The sequence below is a fragment of the Lepus europaeus genome, chromosome 15, assembly GCF_033115175.1.
Source record: "Lepus europaeus isolate LE1 chromosome 15, mLepTim1.pri, whole genome shotgun sequence".
Classification (NCBI taxonomy): Eukaryota; Metazoa; Chordata; class Mammalia; order Lagomorpha; family Leporidae; genus Lepus; species Lepus europaeus.
In genome coordinates this window covers 64,546,267-64,559,863 of record NC_084841.1, presented here as the reverse complement: position 1 = coordinate 64,559,863, position 13,597 = coordinate 64,546,267, and the positions used below count along the sequence as shown (strand labels likewise).

Here is a 13,597-nt window from a genome sequence, read left to right as displayed (position 1 = left end):
TTGTCTGTTGTCACCAGGCTTTTTACCCTAAATGATGATATGGTAGCTACTGATACGCACACTGTTTTTTGCCTCCGTCCTGGGAACCTTGTGTCTTCTGCGAGCATCCATGAAACTGTAGCTTGCAAGTAGGATGAAATCTCATATTCTTCATGATTCTATTTATATGTGTTTTTATTTGATAGTTTCTTCTTTTTTCATAGTTCACAGTTTCTAAATTTTCTCAGTTTAACTATTTCTCCCTCTGAAATGTTACCTAAGTATATTCACATGTAGAGTGGGCTTTCTTTTTCCTGGTGGTGTTTTTAAATCAGTCTTAAGCATGCTGCTGCCTTCTCTTTGTTCACTATATCCATTATATTCATGTTTCCCCCACCCCACGCCTGCCTTCTTCCTTTACTTAGAACTGCCCTTGGTCTTCATGAAGGCTTAGAGAGGGATGGAGGGAAGATCCTTTGTAGAGATTTGGGGTTTATTTTTCTACTCATGGTCAAGTTAAAATTTGGACCTTCTGTGCTTATTAGTTATGCTGACTGCATGCATTTTTATTTGTTTTTCATTTTGTTCTTTGTTATATTCTTGGATGATATATGGGAGTCTGGGAATTACGCTGCTGCCGTTGTCCCAGCTACTCTGTATTCCTTCATCCACAGCTTTGCTTCACTAATAGAATATAGATTTTTTTGGCTTATCATTCTATTTACAGGTTATTGAAATACTGTTAGGTCAATTTAATGTAGCAATTGCTATATGTAAGGAAATGATTACACTGCGATGAAGAGCTTACTCTTTTTTTTTTTTTTTTGAGAAAAACCAGCAAAAAAGTACTTTATTGCAGTAATAAAACTCATATGTAGAGTATATATACATTGGAACATTTTTCAGCTGTAAAAAAATGAATGAAATTCTACCATCTGCATCAAAATGGGTGTAACTGGAGTGCAATAATCCAGACACAGAAAGACATATACTACATCTTCTCTCTTATATTTGGAAGTTAAAATTAAAAAAACAAAAATAGAGAAGAAATGCCTGGTGTATCAATATTGCTGCAAATATATTTTTGTGAAATTTTCTTTTGCCAGGAAGTTTATTAAAAGTAGGAAATTATGGGTGTACATACTATTTTTTAAAAAGATTTATTTATTTATTTGAAAAGCTGAGTTACAGAGAGGTAGAGCCAGAGAGAGAGAGAGCGAGCGAGGTCTGCATCCGCTGGTTCACCCTCCAGATGGCTGCAATGGCCGGAGCTACGCTGATCTGATGCTAGGATCCAGGAGCTTCTTCTGGGTCTCCCACACAGGCACAGTGCCCAAGGACTTGGACCATCTTCTACTGCTTTCCCAGGGCACTAGCAGGGACCTGGATCAGAAATGGAGCAACTGGAACTTGAACTGTGTCTCATATGGATGCCAGCACTGCAGATGGCGGCTTTACCTGCTACACCACAGCACTGGCCCCATACCTATTGTATTTTAAAATGTTTCATAAGAACATATGATCACAAAGGTTTTTTTTGGGCTCTCCAAATTCTGTGCTTTTTTAGCCTTAGCTAGTAACTGAATTTTCTGCCATTTTATTTGTCTCACAACTTAATCATCTAAGAAGGGCAGATAGTTCAACTCCCAGATTTAACAATTATAAGCTAAAATTTAGATTAAATGATTTGTTTTGTGTTGCATAGTTGATCAAAGAGATGTCAAGACTAACATAACTTGTTCTGATCAGAACCTATCACTCTTGATTTAACTTCCATGTGAAAAAACGTTGGTGTACATTTGGCCCAAGTACTTTATAAGTTAAAATGAATTCCTGCTCAGTGTGCTTACAATAGCAATTATAGCATAATAAGTAAAATTACAAAGTTGAGGAAGAATTTTTTTTTTTTTTTTTGACAGGCAGAGTGGACAGTGAGAGAGAGAGAGACAGAGAGCAAGGTCTTCCTTTGCCGTTGGTTTTCCCTCCAATGGCCGCCGTGGCTGGTGCGCTGCAGCCCGCGCACCTTGCTGATCCGAAACCAGGAGCCAGGTGCTTCTCCTGGTCTCCCATGGGGTGCAGGGCCCAAGCACTTGGGCCATCCTCCACTGCACTCCCTGGCCACAGCAGAGAGCTGGCCTGGAAGAGGGGCAACCGGGACAGAATCCGGTGCTCCAACCGGGACTAGAACCCAGTGTGCCGGCGCTGCAAGGCAGAGGATTAGCCTGTTGAGCCACAGCGCCGGCCTGAGGAAGAATATTTTGAAAGGCTGGAAATGTATAAGAGGCCAGACTGTTTAGTTATCCCATCAAGGCACTCTGCGTGTAGGTACTTTACATATGGAGAGCAGTTACTTCTTATTCATTGTCAGGAGACTTTCTACCTTACTATTCCAAAAATACTTGACTTTCTAGGCATGCTTAATGAGTAGTCTAGCCTATCTTGTGTAAATGTCAAACTTACATAATTGAGTTTTGCCAGCTTCATAATACTGTTGATGGCATGACATGCTGTATGCACACTCTGTTATTACAAAACATTAAACAGATTTGTCAACAAGTAGTGGCAAAAAATTATAATTCAATCTCTTTGTGAATTTCATTATGCAGAGGAGGAAAGATTGGATGTTTTCCTCCCTGTTAATTGACATGTAGGACAACTCTGCCCTGCTTCAGTGCCTCTCATTGTTAAAACCCCACACTAAGAGATAACGCTTCTGTCATTAAGAATTTGTGCTCTGTGTACTTCACGTTAACTTTAAAGTCATATGTAGTTATTTATAAGTTAAGAAATATACCAGTGATGTGAGATGTTCTGAACTTGTAGTAGGTAGTTTTTTGAAATAATTTTGATGACTGAAAAGGAGTTGAAAAATTTGTTTTCAGATGGTATTAACATTTTTTGCAATTCACTAATATAATGTAATCTCTATGGGACTCTATTCCTTTTAAAGCAAATCAGGAAAAAGTACAGTAGAATCCTTTTCTAAATCATGGCAAATGAGTGTGTTTTCAAAACTCTGTCCATACCTGCAAGAGAGGGAAAGAGGGAAGGGGAGAGAGAGAGAGAGAGAGAGAGAGAATGCAAGTGCAACATCTTACATCCAAATATAGAAGTATCTGTGATCTGTAACATGCCCATCCCCCCAAAATATTGACTTAAGTACAAATTCTACTTTAAACTTAGTGTTTTTGAAGAAATTATTATTATATTATTTTAATGAGTGGATTTTGCATTGAATGTTTCCAGAGGCATATTTTTTTTCCTAAGTCTTGTTAATGACTGATAGAAGCTGTTAGTAATTTTAGCTAAAATAGTTTGCAGGTTGTCATAGTCTATACTTAATAAAGAAAAAATAGTATTTGGGAAGTTCTTAACATTTTTAATGTAATTTTGGATTATCAGATCATGGCGAGTTGAATGTTATATGTTTAATGGATCAACCAGCACCAGTTAGAAAGACAGATGGGTAGTGCACCATTTCAAAATCTGTGCAAATATAAAGACAGATGGGTGGTTTCAGCGGTTTAAATGTCTCCATGAAAATGTTTTGTGTGGAGCATGACTACTGACATTACACAAAAATTTGAGAAATTAGGAATAATAGAGTTCATATAAAAAAGTAATAGTTCTTAAAAATGTGACTTTAAATATGGTACTTGCTGAATTCATTAAGTACGCTTGACTGACATTAAAAATGAACAAATTAGAACATACTACTCTAATGCTGTTACCCAGTAATTGCTTGTTTTATTTTTTTATTATGAATATGTAGACTGTAGAAAATATTTTTTCAGTTGAAATTAATTTATCTGGATAATTGCTGTCTGGGTAATTGTCAGTCTGTTGTCAGAACTAATTTGTTCAATTTCAATTGTAGACACTGCAACTAGCTTACCTCAAAAACAAAAACATTAGGCCGGCGCTGCGGCTCAGTAGGCTAATCCTCCGCCTTGCGGCGCCGGCACACCGGGTTCTAGTCCCGGTCAGGGCACCGATCCTGTCCCGGTTGCCCCTCTTCCAGGCCAGCTCTCTGCTGTGGCCAGGGAGTGCAGTGGAGGATGGCCCAAGTGCTTGGGCCCTGCACCCCATGGGAGACCAGGAGAAGCACCTGGCTCCTGCCTTCGGATCAGCGCGGTGCGCCGGCCGCAGCGCGCTACTGCAGCGGCCATTGGAGGGTGAACCAACGGCAAAAGGAAGACCTTTCTCTCTGTCTCTCTCTCACTGTCCACTCTGCCTGTCAAAAATAAAAAAACAAAAACAAAAACAAAAACAAAAACATTGGAAAAGGCCTCAGTGTAGTGCCAGCCTGCTGTAGCAGCCTCTGTAGCAGAGGTTAGTGAAGTTCCACTCTACTTCAGGCACTAACATGACTTGGATTCTAGCCAAAGATTGACTCTGATATGGTCTGGTATGCACCAGGGATCTTGCACTTTATCAGTCTCCTCCTGATCTGTTTGGGTAGGAAGGGAATGTACTGGTGGTTTTTAGGTGAAGGCTTTGGGGCTGCCTGTTGATGTGTTAACTGCATTGACTCTTGAAATACATTTCTGCAAGAAGGATGCTGAGTAGCAATATTCATGGACAAAAATGGTGTGTATATTAATCTGTGAAAAATTATCATGGTACATCTGGGAGAATATTTTCCTGAGAATGTTAAAAGTCATTCATGATTAGTATTACTGAGTGATTAACTTGATAATTTAGTGATTAAAAATTACTAAATTAATAAAATTATCTCAAGTGTTGCAGAAAATGCGTAAACTTCCCCAGGGTTTTATATTACTAAGGGAAAAAGTTTATTTGAAGTCTGATAAACATTTGGAAAATTCAGAATTCAACTGCAATATAATTTTTAGTAAATCATGTAGTATACCTCATAGTAATGAGAATTATTTTATATTTGTTATACATTTAAATATTTGTGTGATTATATACTGGTTCGTGTCATCAAATGTATCATCCAGTGCAAGGAAATGCAAGCAAACTGTATTTCTTATTCAGTTGCTCTGACTGGGCATGGTCCGGGGGCCTGAAGTTTCCTTTCTTGGCAAGCATTCTTAGATTTCCCTGCGTTTTGACTGGAGAGACTTTTAAATTGGAAACACTGACATGATTGCTGAGCCTAAGCAGAACGACAGCCGAGGCATCAACAGTTCTCAATGCAAGATCTGTTTTTAGGGAGAGGATTTATTTGGAGGATGTCCTTGGAGGGAGGGCAGAAATTAATAAATATTTTGTAAAATTTATTTCCTGCACCCAAATTGACAAGAAATTTTTTTTGTTTGCATCAAAAGCTTAAGCTCTGCTTAAATTTTACTTATTATGTATTCACTTATATTGGTAATCTGTAAATAGTTAAAAGATTTTTTTTTTATTTGAAATGCAGAGAAGGAGGGAGGAAGGGAAGAAGTGAGGGTGAAAGAAAGAGAGAGACAAAAAAAAAGGAAAGGGAGGAGTGAGAGAGCTATCTTCTATTCACTGGTTCACTTGCCAAATGGCTTCAGTAGTTAGAGTTGATCCAGGCTAAAACCAGGAACCTAGAACTCCATCCAGGTCTCCTACATGGGTGATAAGGGTGTTAGCACTTAGGCTATCATCTGCTGCCTTCCCAGGCATATTAACAGGAAGCTGGATTGGGAGCATAGTACCTGGGACTTGAACCAGTGTTCTGTGTGGGATTCTGGCCTTGAAGATAGTAGCTTAACTTACTCTGCCAGAATGCTGGCCCATATAAATAGTTTCTCAATGATTTTAATAAAGAAACCACAAAAAAATTTAATTCATTACATTATCAGGAGTTTCCAGACTTGCCATATTGTCTAAATTGCTCTGTTTGATTTTTCAGTCATGCAGTGCTAAGAATTGCCCTACCCACACAAGGGGACTCAAAAATCACATAGGAGAAAGAAATTAAAAGAAGTAAAAAAAAGTAAACCTTATCACTCTACATAAACTCCATCAGGGTTGAGATACTTTTGTAAGCAATGATACCAGCTATGTAGTCAGTCCACTCCTGAAAAAGTAATGGACCTGGGAATGTATGTCAATACAATGTTTGACATTATTAATTGAAGAAAAGTGAGTGCCCATTAAAGATTTTTTTAAAATTTAGAAACAATTCAGTATATAATTAGTAAAGACCTCATCAGTTTGTGCCCACACAGAAACACAAAGTATAAAAATACTGTTTCAGTACTAGTTATAGCATCACTTCACTTTAGACGACACATTAGGGACAGATCCCACATGGGGTGTAAGTACACAGTGACTCCTGTTGCTGATTTAACAATTTGACACTCCTGTTCATGGCGTCAGTAATCTCTCTAGGCTCTAGTCATGAGTTGCCAGGGCTATGGAAGCCTTTAGAGTTCGCTGACTTTGATCTTATTCCGATAGGGTCATAGTCAAAGTGGAAGTTCTCTCCTCCCTTCGGAGAAGGGTACCTCCTTCTTTGATGGCCCCGTTCTTTCCACTGGGATCTCACTCACAGAGATCATTCATTTAGGTCTTTTTTTTTTTTTTTTTCCATGATATCTTGGCTTTCCATGCCTGCTATACTCTCATGGGCTCTTCCGCCAGATCCGAATGCCTTGAGGGCTGATTCTGAGGCCAGAGTGTTGTTTAGGACATCTGCCATTCTATGAGTCTGCTGTGTATCCCGCTTCCCATGTTGGATCTTTCTCTCCCTTTTTGATTCTATCAGTTGGTATTAGCAGATACTTGTCTTGTTTGTGTGATCCCTTTGACTCTTAGACCTATCAGAGCTATCAATTGTGAGCTGAAATTGATCACTTGGACTAGTGCGATGGCATTGGTACATGCCATCTTGGTGGGATTGTGTTGGAATCCCCTGGCACATTTCTAACTCCACCATTTGCGGCCAGTCCGATTGAGCATGTTCCAAATTGTTCATCTCCTCCCTCTCTTTTTCCACTCTTAGATTTAAGGGGGATCACTTTTCAGTTAAAATTTAAACACCTAAGAATAATTGTGTGTTAATTACAGAGTTCAACCACTAGTACTAGAACAACAAGAACAACAACAAATACTAAATACTAAAGTCAGGACAGGAGTTTTATACTTTGTGTTTCTGTGTGGGCACAAACTGATGAGGTCTTTACTAATTATATACTGAATTGATCTTCTGTATATAAAGAGAATTGGAAATGAAAAAAAAAACAACCTGGTGTTAAAAAGGAAATGGCATAGAAAATTAATTAATTTGAAAAAAATTATGTAGGATCTCTGTCTTTAATGTGCTGTACATTGCTATTTAATGCTATAATTAGTAATCCAATGGTAGTTTTTTCACTTGATGTTGCTATATGGGCAAAATGTTGAAATCTTTACCTAATATATACTAAACTGATCTTCTGTATACAAAGAGAATTGAAAATGAATCTTTACATGAATGGAAGGGGAAAGGGAGCGGGAAAGGGGAGGGTTGCGGGCAGGAGGGAAGTTATGGGAGGGGGGAAGCCATTGTAACCCATAAGCTATACTTTGGAAATTTATATTCATTAAATAAAAGTTTAATAAAAAAAAATTTAGAAACAAATAAGTCAGAAGGAGCCAAATCAGAACTGGAAGGTAGATGATAATGATTTCCTGTTTTTTTTTTTTTAAAAAAAAAAAAAAAAAAACCAAAAAACCTCTCACAAATTACCCTTCCCTGGTGAGAAGAAGGAGTAGGAACATTGTTGTGCCGGAGCAGCATTCTCTGGTGAAGCTTTTCCAGGTGTTTTTCTGCTATGACTTTGGCTACCTTTCTCAAAACACTCTCCTAATAAGCAGATTTTTTTTTTGACCCTTCAGAAAGTCAACAATCAAAATGCCTTAAACACCCCAAAAAATGTTTGCCAAGACCTTTGCTCTTGACTGGTCTGATTTTGCTTTGACAAGAGCACTTCTGCCTTTTGGTAGCCATTGCTTTGATTATGCTCTTAGGATCATACTGGTAATGCTGTGTTTCCTCTCCTGTTACTTTTTTTCAAAAAAATGTTTCAGGATCTAGATCTCACGTGTTTAAAATTTCCATTGAAAACTGCTTTTGTTTGCAGCTGATGTGGGTACAGCAGTTTTGGATCCTACTAAGCGACAGTTTGTGCCACTTTTTCAGTCAGAATTGTGTAAGCTGAACCAGTGGAGATGTCTATGGTGTTGGCTGTTATGTCTACCATTAAACATTTTTTTATTTAAATTAGAACATGAACAAGGTTAATTTTTTTCCTCTAAATTGGTGTGGATGGTGTGTTGCTGCCGGCTTCATTTTAAACATCATTATTGTCCCTTCTTCAAACACACTATCCATTGTTAATTGCTAATTCTGGGTGGGCTTTGTCATCCTCAAAGTTTCATAAAGCATCAATGATTTCACAGTTCTTTCATCTAAGCTTCACCATAAATCGGATGTTTGTTCTTGCTTCAATTTTAGCAGAATTCATGTTGCTCGGACAGGGGCTCTTTTCATACTGATACCTTCTTTCTTCTTAGTGCCTCATACTGGAACCTCTTGTGAAATGTTAGTACAGATTTATTTTAGTGCAAACATATTTTGAAATTCATGGATAGTTTTTTTCTCATGATATTCATTTCACATTTCACTTGAGTTTTTTGATGGTAAGTTGTAAAGTCATATTTCTTTATCGTCTTAGAAACTTTCTCTCTCTCTCCCTCCCGCCCTCCCTCCCTCTTATATAACATTGCTTATTTCTATGTAGTCACTCAATATTCCATTTCATCAAGCTGAATGTCAGAGGCTCGGTTTTGCTATGTATTGAATTCTCAGTGTTTAGCACAGTTCCTAGCAGAGTTCAGTTAATAATCATTGAATGAAAAAAAGGAACAAATGTAGGGAAAAGGGGAAGGTGAGAGGGAAGAATTATTGCCTATTCTGTCTTGTACTTTTCCAGATATGACTCATCTTTCAAATCTATTTTCTCCACAAAATTTCCTCTAACTTTGTTTCCTTTGTAGCAGTTTCTATGCTATATATGATAAATAAATAGTATTTTGTATAAAGCTGAGCATAGAGTATTCAATAAAATTTTGTTGTTTTTCATAAAATGTGTGCAATAACATAAAGTAGTGGTAACCCACATACAGTATAGTGAAGATAAAATTTGTTTTCTTGCTAACTTTTTCAATGTTTTCATTAGGGAAGGAAACAGAAAAAGCCAAGGAACGTTATGACAAAGCCACCATGAAACTTCATATGTTACATAACCAGTATGTGTTGGCGTTGAAAGGGGCACAGCTTCATCAGAATCAGTATTATGATACTACACTTCCTCTGCTTCTGGACTCCTTACAAAAGATGCAAGAAGAAATGATAAAAGCACTGTAAGATATGTTTCTTATTCATCATGAAGTCCTTTTATAAAATGATGGCTACCCATTTTCTCTTAAGTGGATTTTGCTTCATAAGCTGTGTTATTGACCCAGGCCAATAGGTGGCTCAGATCTCTTTGGCCTTGATCATACTTGACTTTTACTTTTGGCATCCCTTCAGTTTGTGCTCATAAGCAGTAGCTAGCACTGAGAATGGCCCTCCTCTCCTACGTTTTTGTTTTGTTCTAGATTTAAATGGAAAAATATTTGTTAGTTAGCAAGTGTTCAGAAGTAAATATCAGACTCCAGAAGGCTGGGAATTTAAATCTTGAACAATTAAGAAGGCTCAAGGAAAGAATTTATTTGAAAATTTATTTTCCAACTTCCTGTTCTTTTTTTCTGTATGTGATTAAAAATCCATACATTTTTGTTGAATGTTTGCTGTATGCAGTGCATTTTGCCTGATGGTTTAAGATGTAAAGATGAGTCAGCCACAGTTCTTTCCTCCAAGGAACAGTATATTTTAATCACTAAATGAAATATATATATAGTATAATCATTAAATAAGATGTACATATATTGGCCATACACATTGAGGTGGACTTACCTCATTTGTTGACTCGTTTAGTGCTTTCCAAATGACTACATTCAATTTTGATTCATTGAAAATATATGTAGGGGAATTCTTTACTGTTAGAGTTGCTGTGGATGTGGAGTTGGAATTGGGAAGAGGGAAGAGAAATGGGCTAGTAGTGCAGGAGAATTGGAGAAGTGATAGACTATTACTCAGGTGGAGATAAAGTTCACAAATAGTGAATTTTGAGAGGAGGAACTTGGGCTAGTTAAATGTAGGTTTTTGAATTCTTGTTAATTATCTATTTTATAAATTAGCATGTGAGCGCCTAGGAATAGTGTATTTTGAAATGTTGTAGTTTATTAGCATGAAGGATGATTGTGAAAATTTTACAGTTATGGTTTAAGACAAGCCTGAATATTGAATAAATTAATAGGTGCTAAAACAATAATTAAAGGTAAAATAATAATTTCTAAAACAAACCATTCCATTTATATAACAAGTTGTAGTTGGCACAGTACTTCTATGTGCAGTTATCCATTTGCTCACTTGTTCTTTTTAGTATTCTGGAGAGTTGGGCAGAACAGGTTATATCCAGGGTGTATCTGTGTCAGCCACGTTGGGACTGTCCCAAGATCACAAAGCTACAAAGTGGCAGTTCTGGAACTCCAAGTGAGGTCTTTTGACCAATCCAGCACTCTTTTCTTGAGGATGATTTTTTGAGTTGAATACCATACTCCCAAAACTCATGGGTACCTACAGTCTCAGGATGTTACCTTATTTTGAGTTAGGATCTTTGTGGATGTAACCATTTAATTATCACAAGATGAAATAATCCTGGGTTTAGGATAGTCCTTAAACACAGTGACTGCAGTCATGAGAAGAAGAGGAGAGGACACAGAGGGACACACAGAGAAGGCCGTGTGGAGACAGAGGCAGAGGTCGGAGCTAGGCTGTCAAAAAGGGACATCCTGTGACAGCAAAAGCTGGATTTTGGAAATGCCCTTTTTTGTGAAACTTTCCAGATTGTGCTGGACTGCACATCATATGTTTTCATAATTATTCAAAAGGGAAATTTCTTTTAAAAAGCCCAACACCTGATTCAGTATTACCCTGACATTAATTAACCTTAATAAAATGGCTTCATTGTTTCCATTGGTGCCATAACAAATACAGTACAATCTGGTGTCCTTGTGCAGTTATTATTTCATTTACATACAAATATTTCAGATAAGGGATATAGCATCCCAGTGTTCTTGGTTAATAATGACTTATAGAATTCTGAAAAGTAGGAGATTGAATTTTCTCTACTGCCTTTCAGAATCTGCATGACTTGCTTTTGCTTCTCTTTATGCAAAAGTTGAAAGAAAACTAGATATTTACTTGTGTGTAGTGAGGCTGTTTTAAGGTGTTTTGCGTATATTCACCATAAGAGGATGAAATGAAGAGTTTTTAATCAACTTGAATGTATAAACTTTCTAGTATTGATTAAAATTGCAAAATGTCTACTTATAATAATATAATATTATAATATAATAATATAACTTTAACCCATACATGTAGTTACTTATTCTAAATTACACAGTTTTGATTTAGAAGTATTTCCTTTCTGGTTTTCATTTCATGAATCAGTATTTTTTCATGTGAATTTTCAGTTAAAATGTCTTTGTCATCACCAGAATGTCTTTGTGAGGCAGTCGTTTTGCAAGTATATTTTATTTAGTTTGGAATATATTATTTTACATTTAGCATGATGCATCACTGGAATTGAACCCTATGTGATAAATATCCCTCCATATAATATTAGATTTCTTCCTCTCCCTGTCAGTTGCCTTACAGGTGAATATTAATGATCTTCACATCATAACTATTCACTGAATTGTTCGATTTTAAGAGTTGGCTAGATAGGCTAGTTCACATTAATAACATTTAGTACTTTCATTTATGAGGTTATAACCCCTGCAATAGTGACTAAATCTGTATTAAATTTCCTATCCTTTCCCTCTTCTTAAAATAGTGTCTCATCAGATATTTCTGTAACATTTGAAGCTAACATTGCCTGAAACAGTTTAAAGCTTTCAGTTTTATCCAGTGCTTTCCTAAAATAAAGCAATTGAGGGAAATTTCATCATAAGAAAGTCTTTGTAAGGATTACTTTCTTATGAGCAATAATTCTGGAAAAGAAAAACGGGTCCTGCCTTGTATTTATATGCAAGATAAGCCTGTCCTTGTACACTGTTGTTGAGGCCTCTAACAATCAGGGGTGTATTTTCACAGCATAGTATTTTTAACTAGGACCTCTGGTCTTTGTGAAAAAATAGCTTTTTGCATTTTTTGTTTCTTAGATCAGGCTAATAATTTTTTTAATTTTAATTTTTTTTAAAGATTTATTTATTTGAGAGAGAGAGTTATAGACTGAGAGAGGGAGAGAGAGAGCAAGTCTTCTATCAGCTTGGTTCACTCCCCAAATGACCACAATGGCATGAGCTAGGCTGATCCAAATCCAGGAGCCAGGACCTTCTTCCTGGTCTCCCACATGGGTGCAGGGGCCCAAGCACTTGGGCCATCTTCCACTGCTTTCCCTGGCCACAGCAGAGAGCTTGCTTGGAAGAGGAGCAGTTGAGACAAGAACTGGCACCCATATGGGATGCCAGCACCAAAGGCAGAGGCTTAACCTACTGTGCCAAAGTGCTGGTCCCAGGCTAATAATTTTGATGACATTTTTGTAACTGACTTGAGGTCTGGAGGAGATTTAGCTGTCACTGAAGGAATAGAACCAGTTGAGCTAAGTATACAGAGAAGAGCCAAGAAGTAGGCTCTTTGGAGTGGCAGACACTGGAAGTGTATATTAAAGAGAGAAGAGTTCATCAGAGTTCTGTGCTATAGATCCAAACTTTGTATGAGAATATTTAAAAATAGAAAGTAATCAACAAATAGAATATCTGTTTGAAAAAGTAATACCTTATTCTATATAATCATTTGCAATTATTTTATTATGCAGGTGTAAATTGTTAATTTATATATTTTTTAAAAGATTTATTTATTTTATTTGAAAAGCAGAGTTACAGAGAGAGGAGAGACATCTGCTGGTTCACTTCCCAAATGGCTACAATAACCAGGCAGGGCCAGGCCAAAGCCTGGAGCCAGGAGCTTCATCTCTGTCTCCCATGTGGGTAAAGGAGCCCAAGCACTTGGGCCATCCGCTGCTCTCCCAGGTGCACCAGCAGGGAGCTGGATTGGAAGTGGAGCAGCGAGGACTCGAACAGACCCATTATGGGATGCAAGTGTCTCAGGCAACAGCTCAACCTGCTGTGCCACAATGCTGCCTGCTAATTTGTACATTCTTATAATCCCTATGTTTTATTCTCCAGCTATATGAAATAAGGATGTGTGTGAAGCTACCAGCAGTAAATATTGATATTGAATGTTCTGATTCCTTTAGGGATTACATTTCTCTTAATAAATCCATAAACATGCTGTAACATTTTATTTTTGTTTTTAGGAAAGGTATATTTGATGAATACAGCCAGATAACCAGTCTTGTTACAGAGGAAATAGTGAATGTCCATAAAGAAATTCAGTTGTCTGTTGAACAGATAGATCCTACTACAGAATACAATAATTTCATAGATGTTCACAGGTATGCTTTTTCATTTCTCTTTAAGTATTTTTGACAGTATTTATTATTTCTCAACCAAATAATAAATAGTATTT

At 37.1% G+C, this 13,597-nt stretch overlaps 1 protein-coding gene across 7 annotated transcripts in view; it reads left to right on the top strand.

The window, feature by feature from the left end:
- The window catches only part of FER (FER tyrosine kinase), a 427,785-nt gene that overhangs the window by 83,001 nt on the left and 331,187 nt on the right, over window positions 1–13,597 (top strand). For all 7 annotated transcript variants that reach the window (XM_062212305.1, XM_062212302.1, XM_062212303.1 and 4 more), the window contains 2 exons: window positions 9,138–9,321; window positions 13,386–13,523. In XM_062212305.1, coding sequence (XP_062068289.1) covers window positions 9,138–9,321; window positions 13,386–13,523 — 322 coding nt within the window. The remainder of the gene's footprint in view (window positions 1–9,137; window positions 9,322–13,385; window positions 13,524–13,597) is intronic.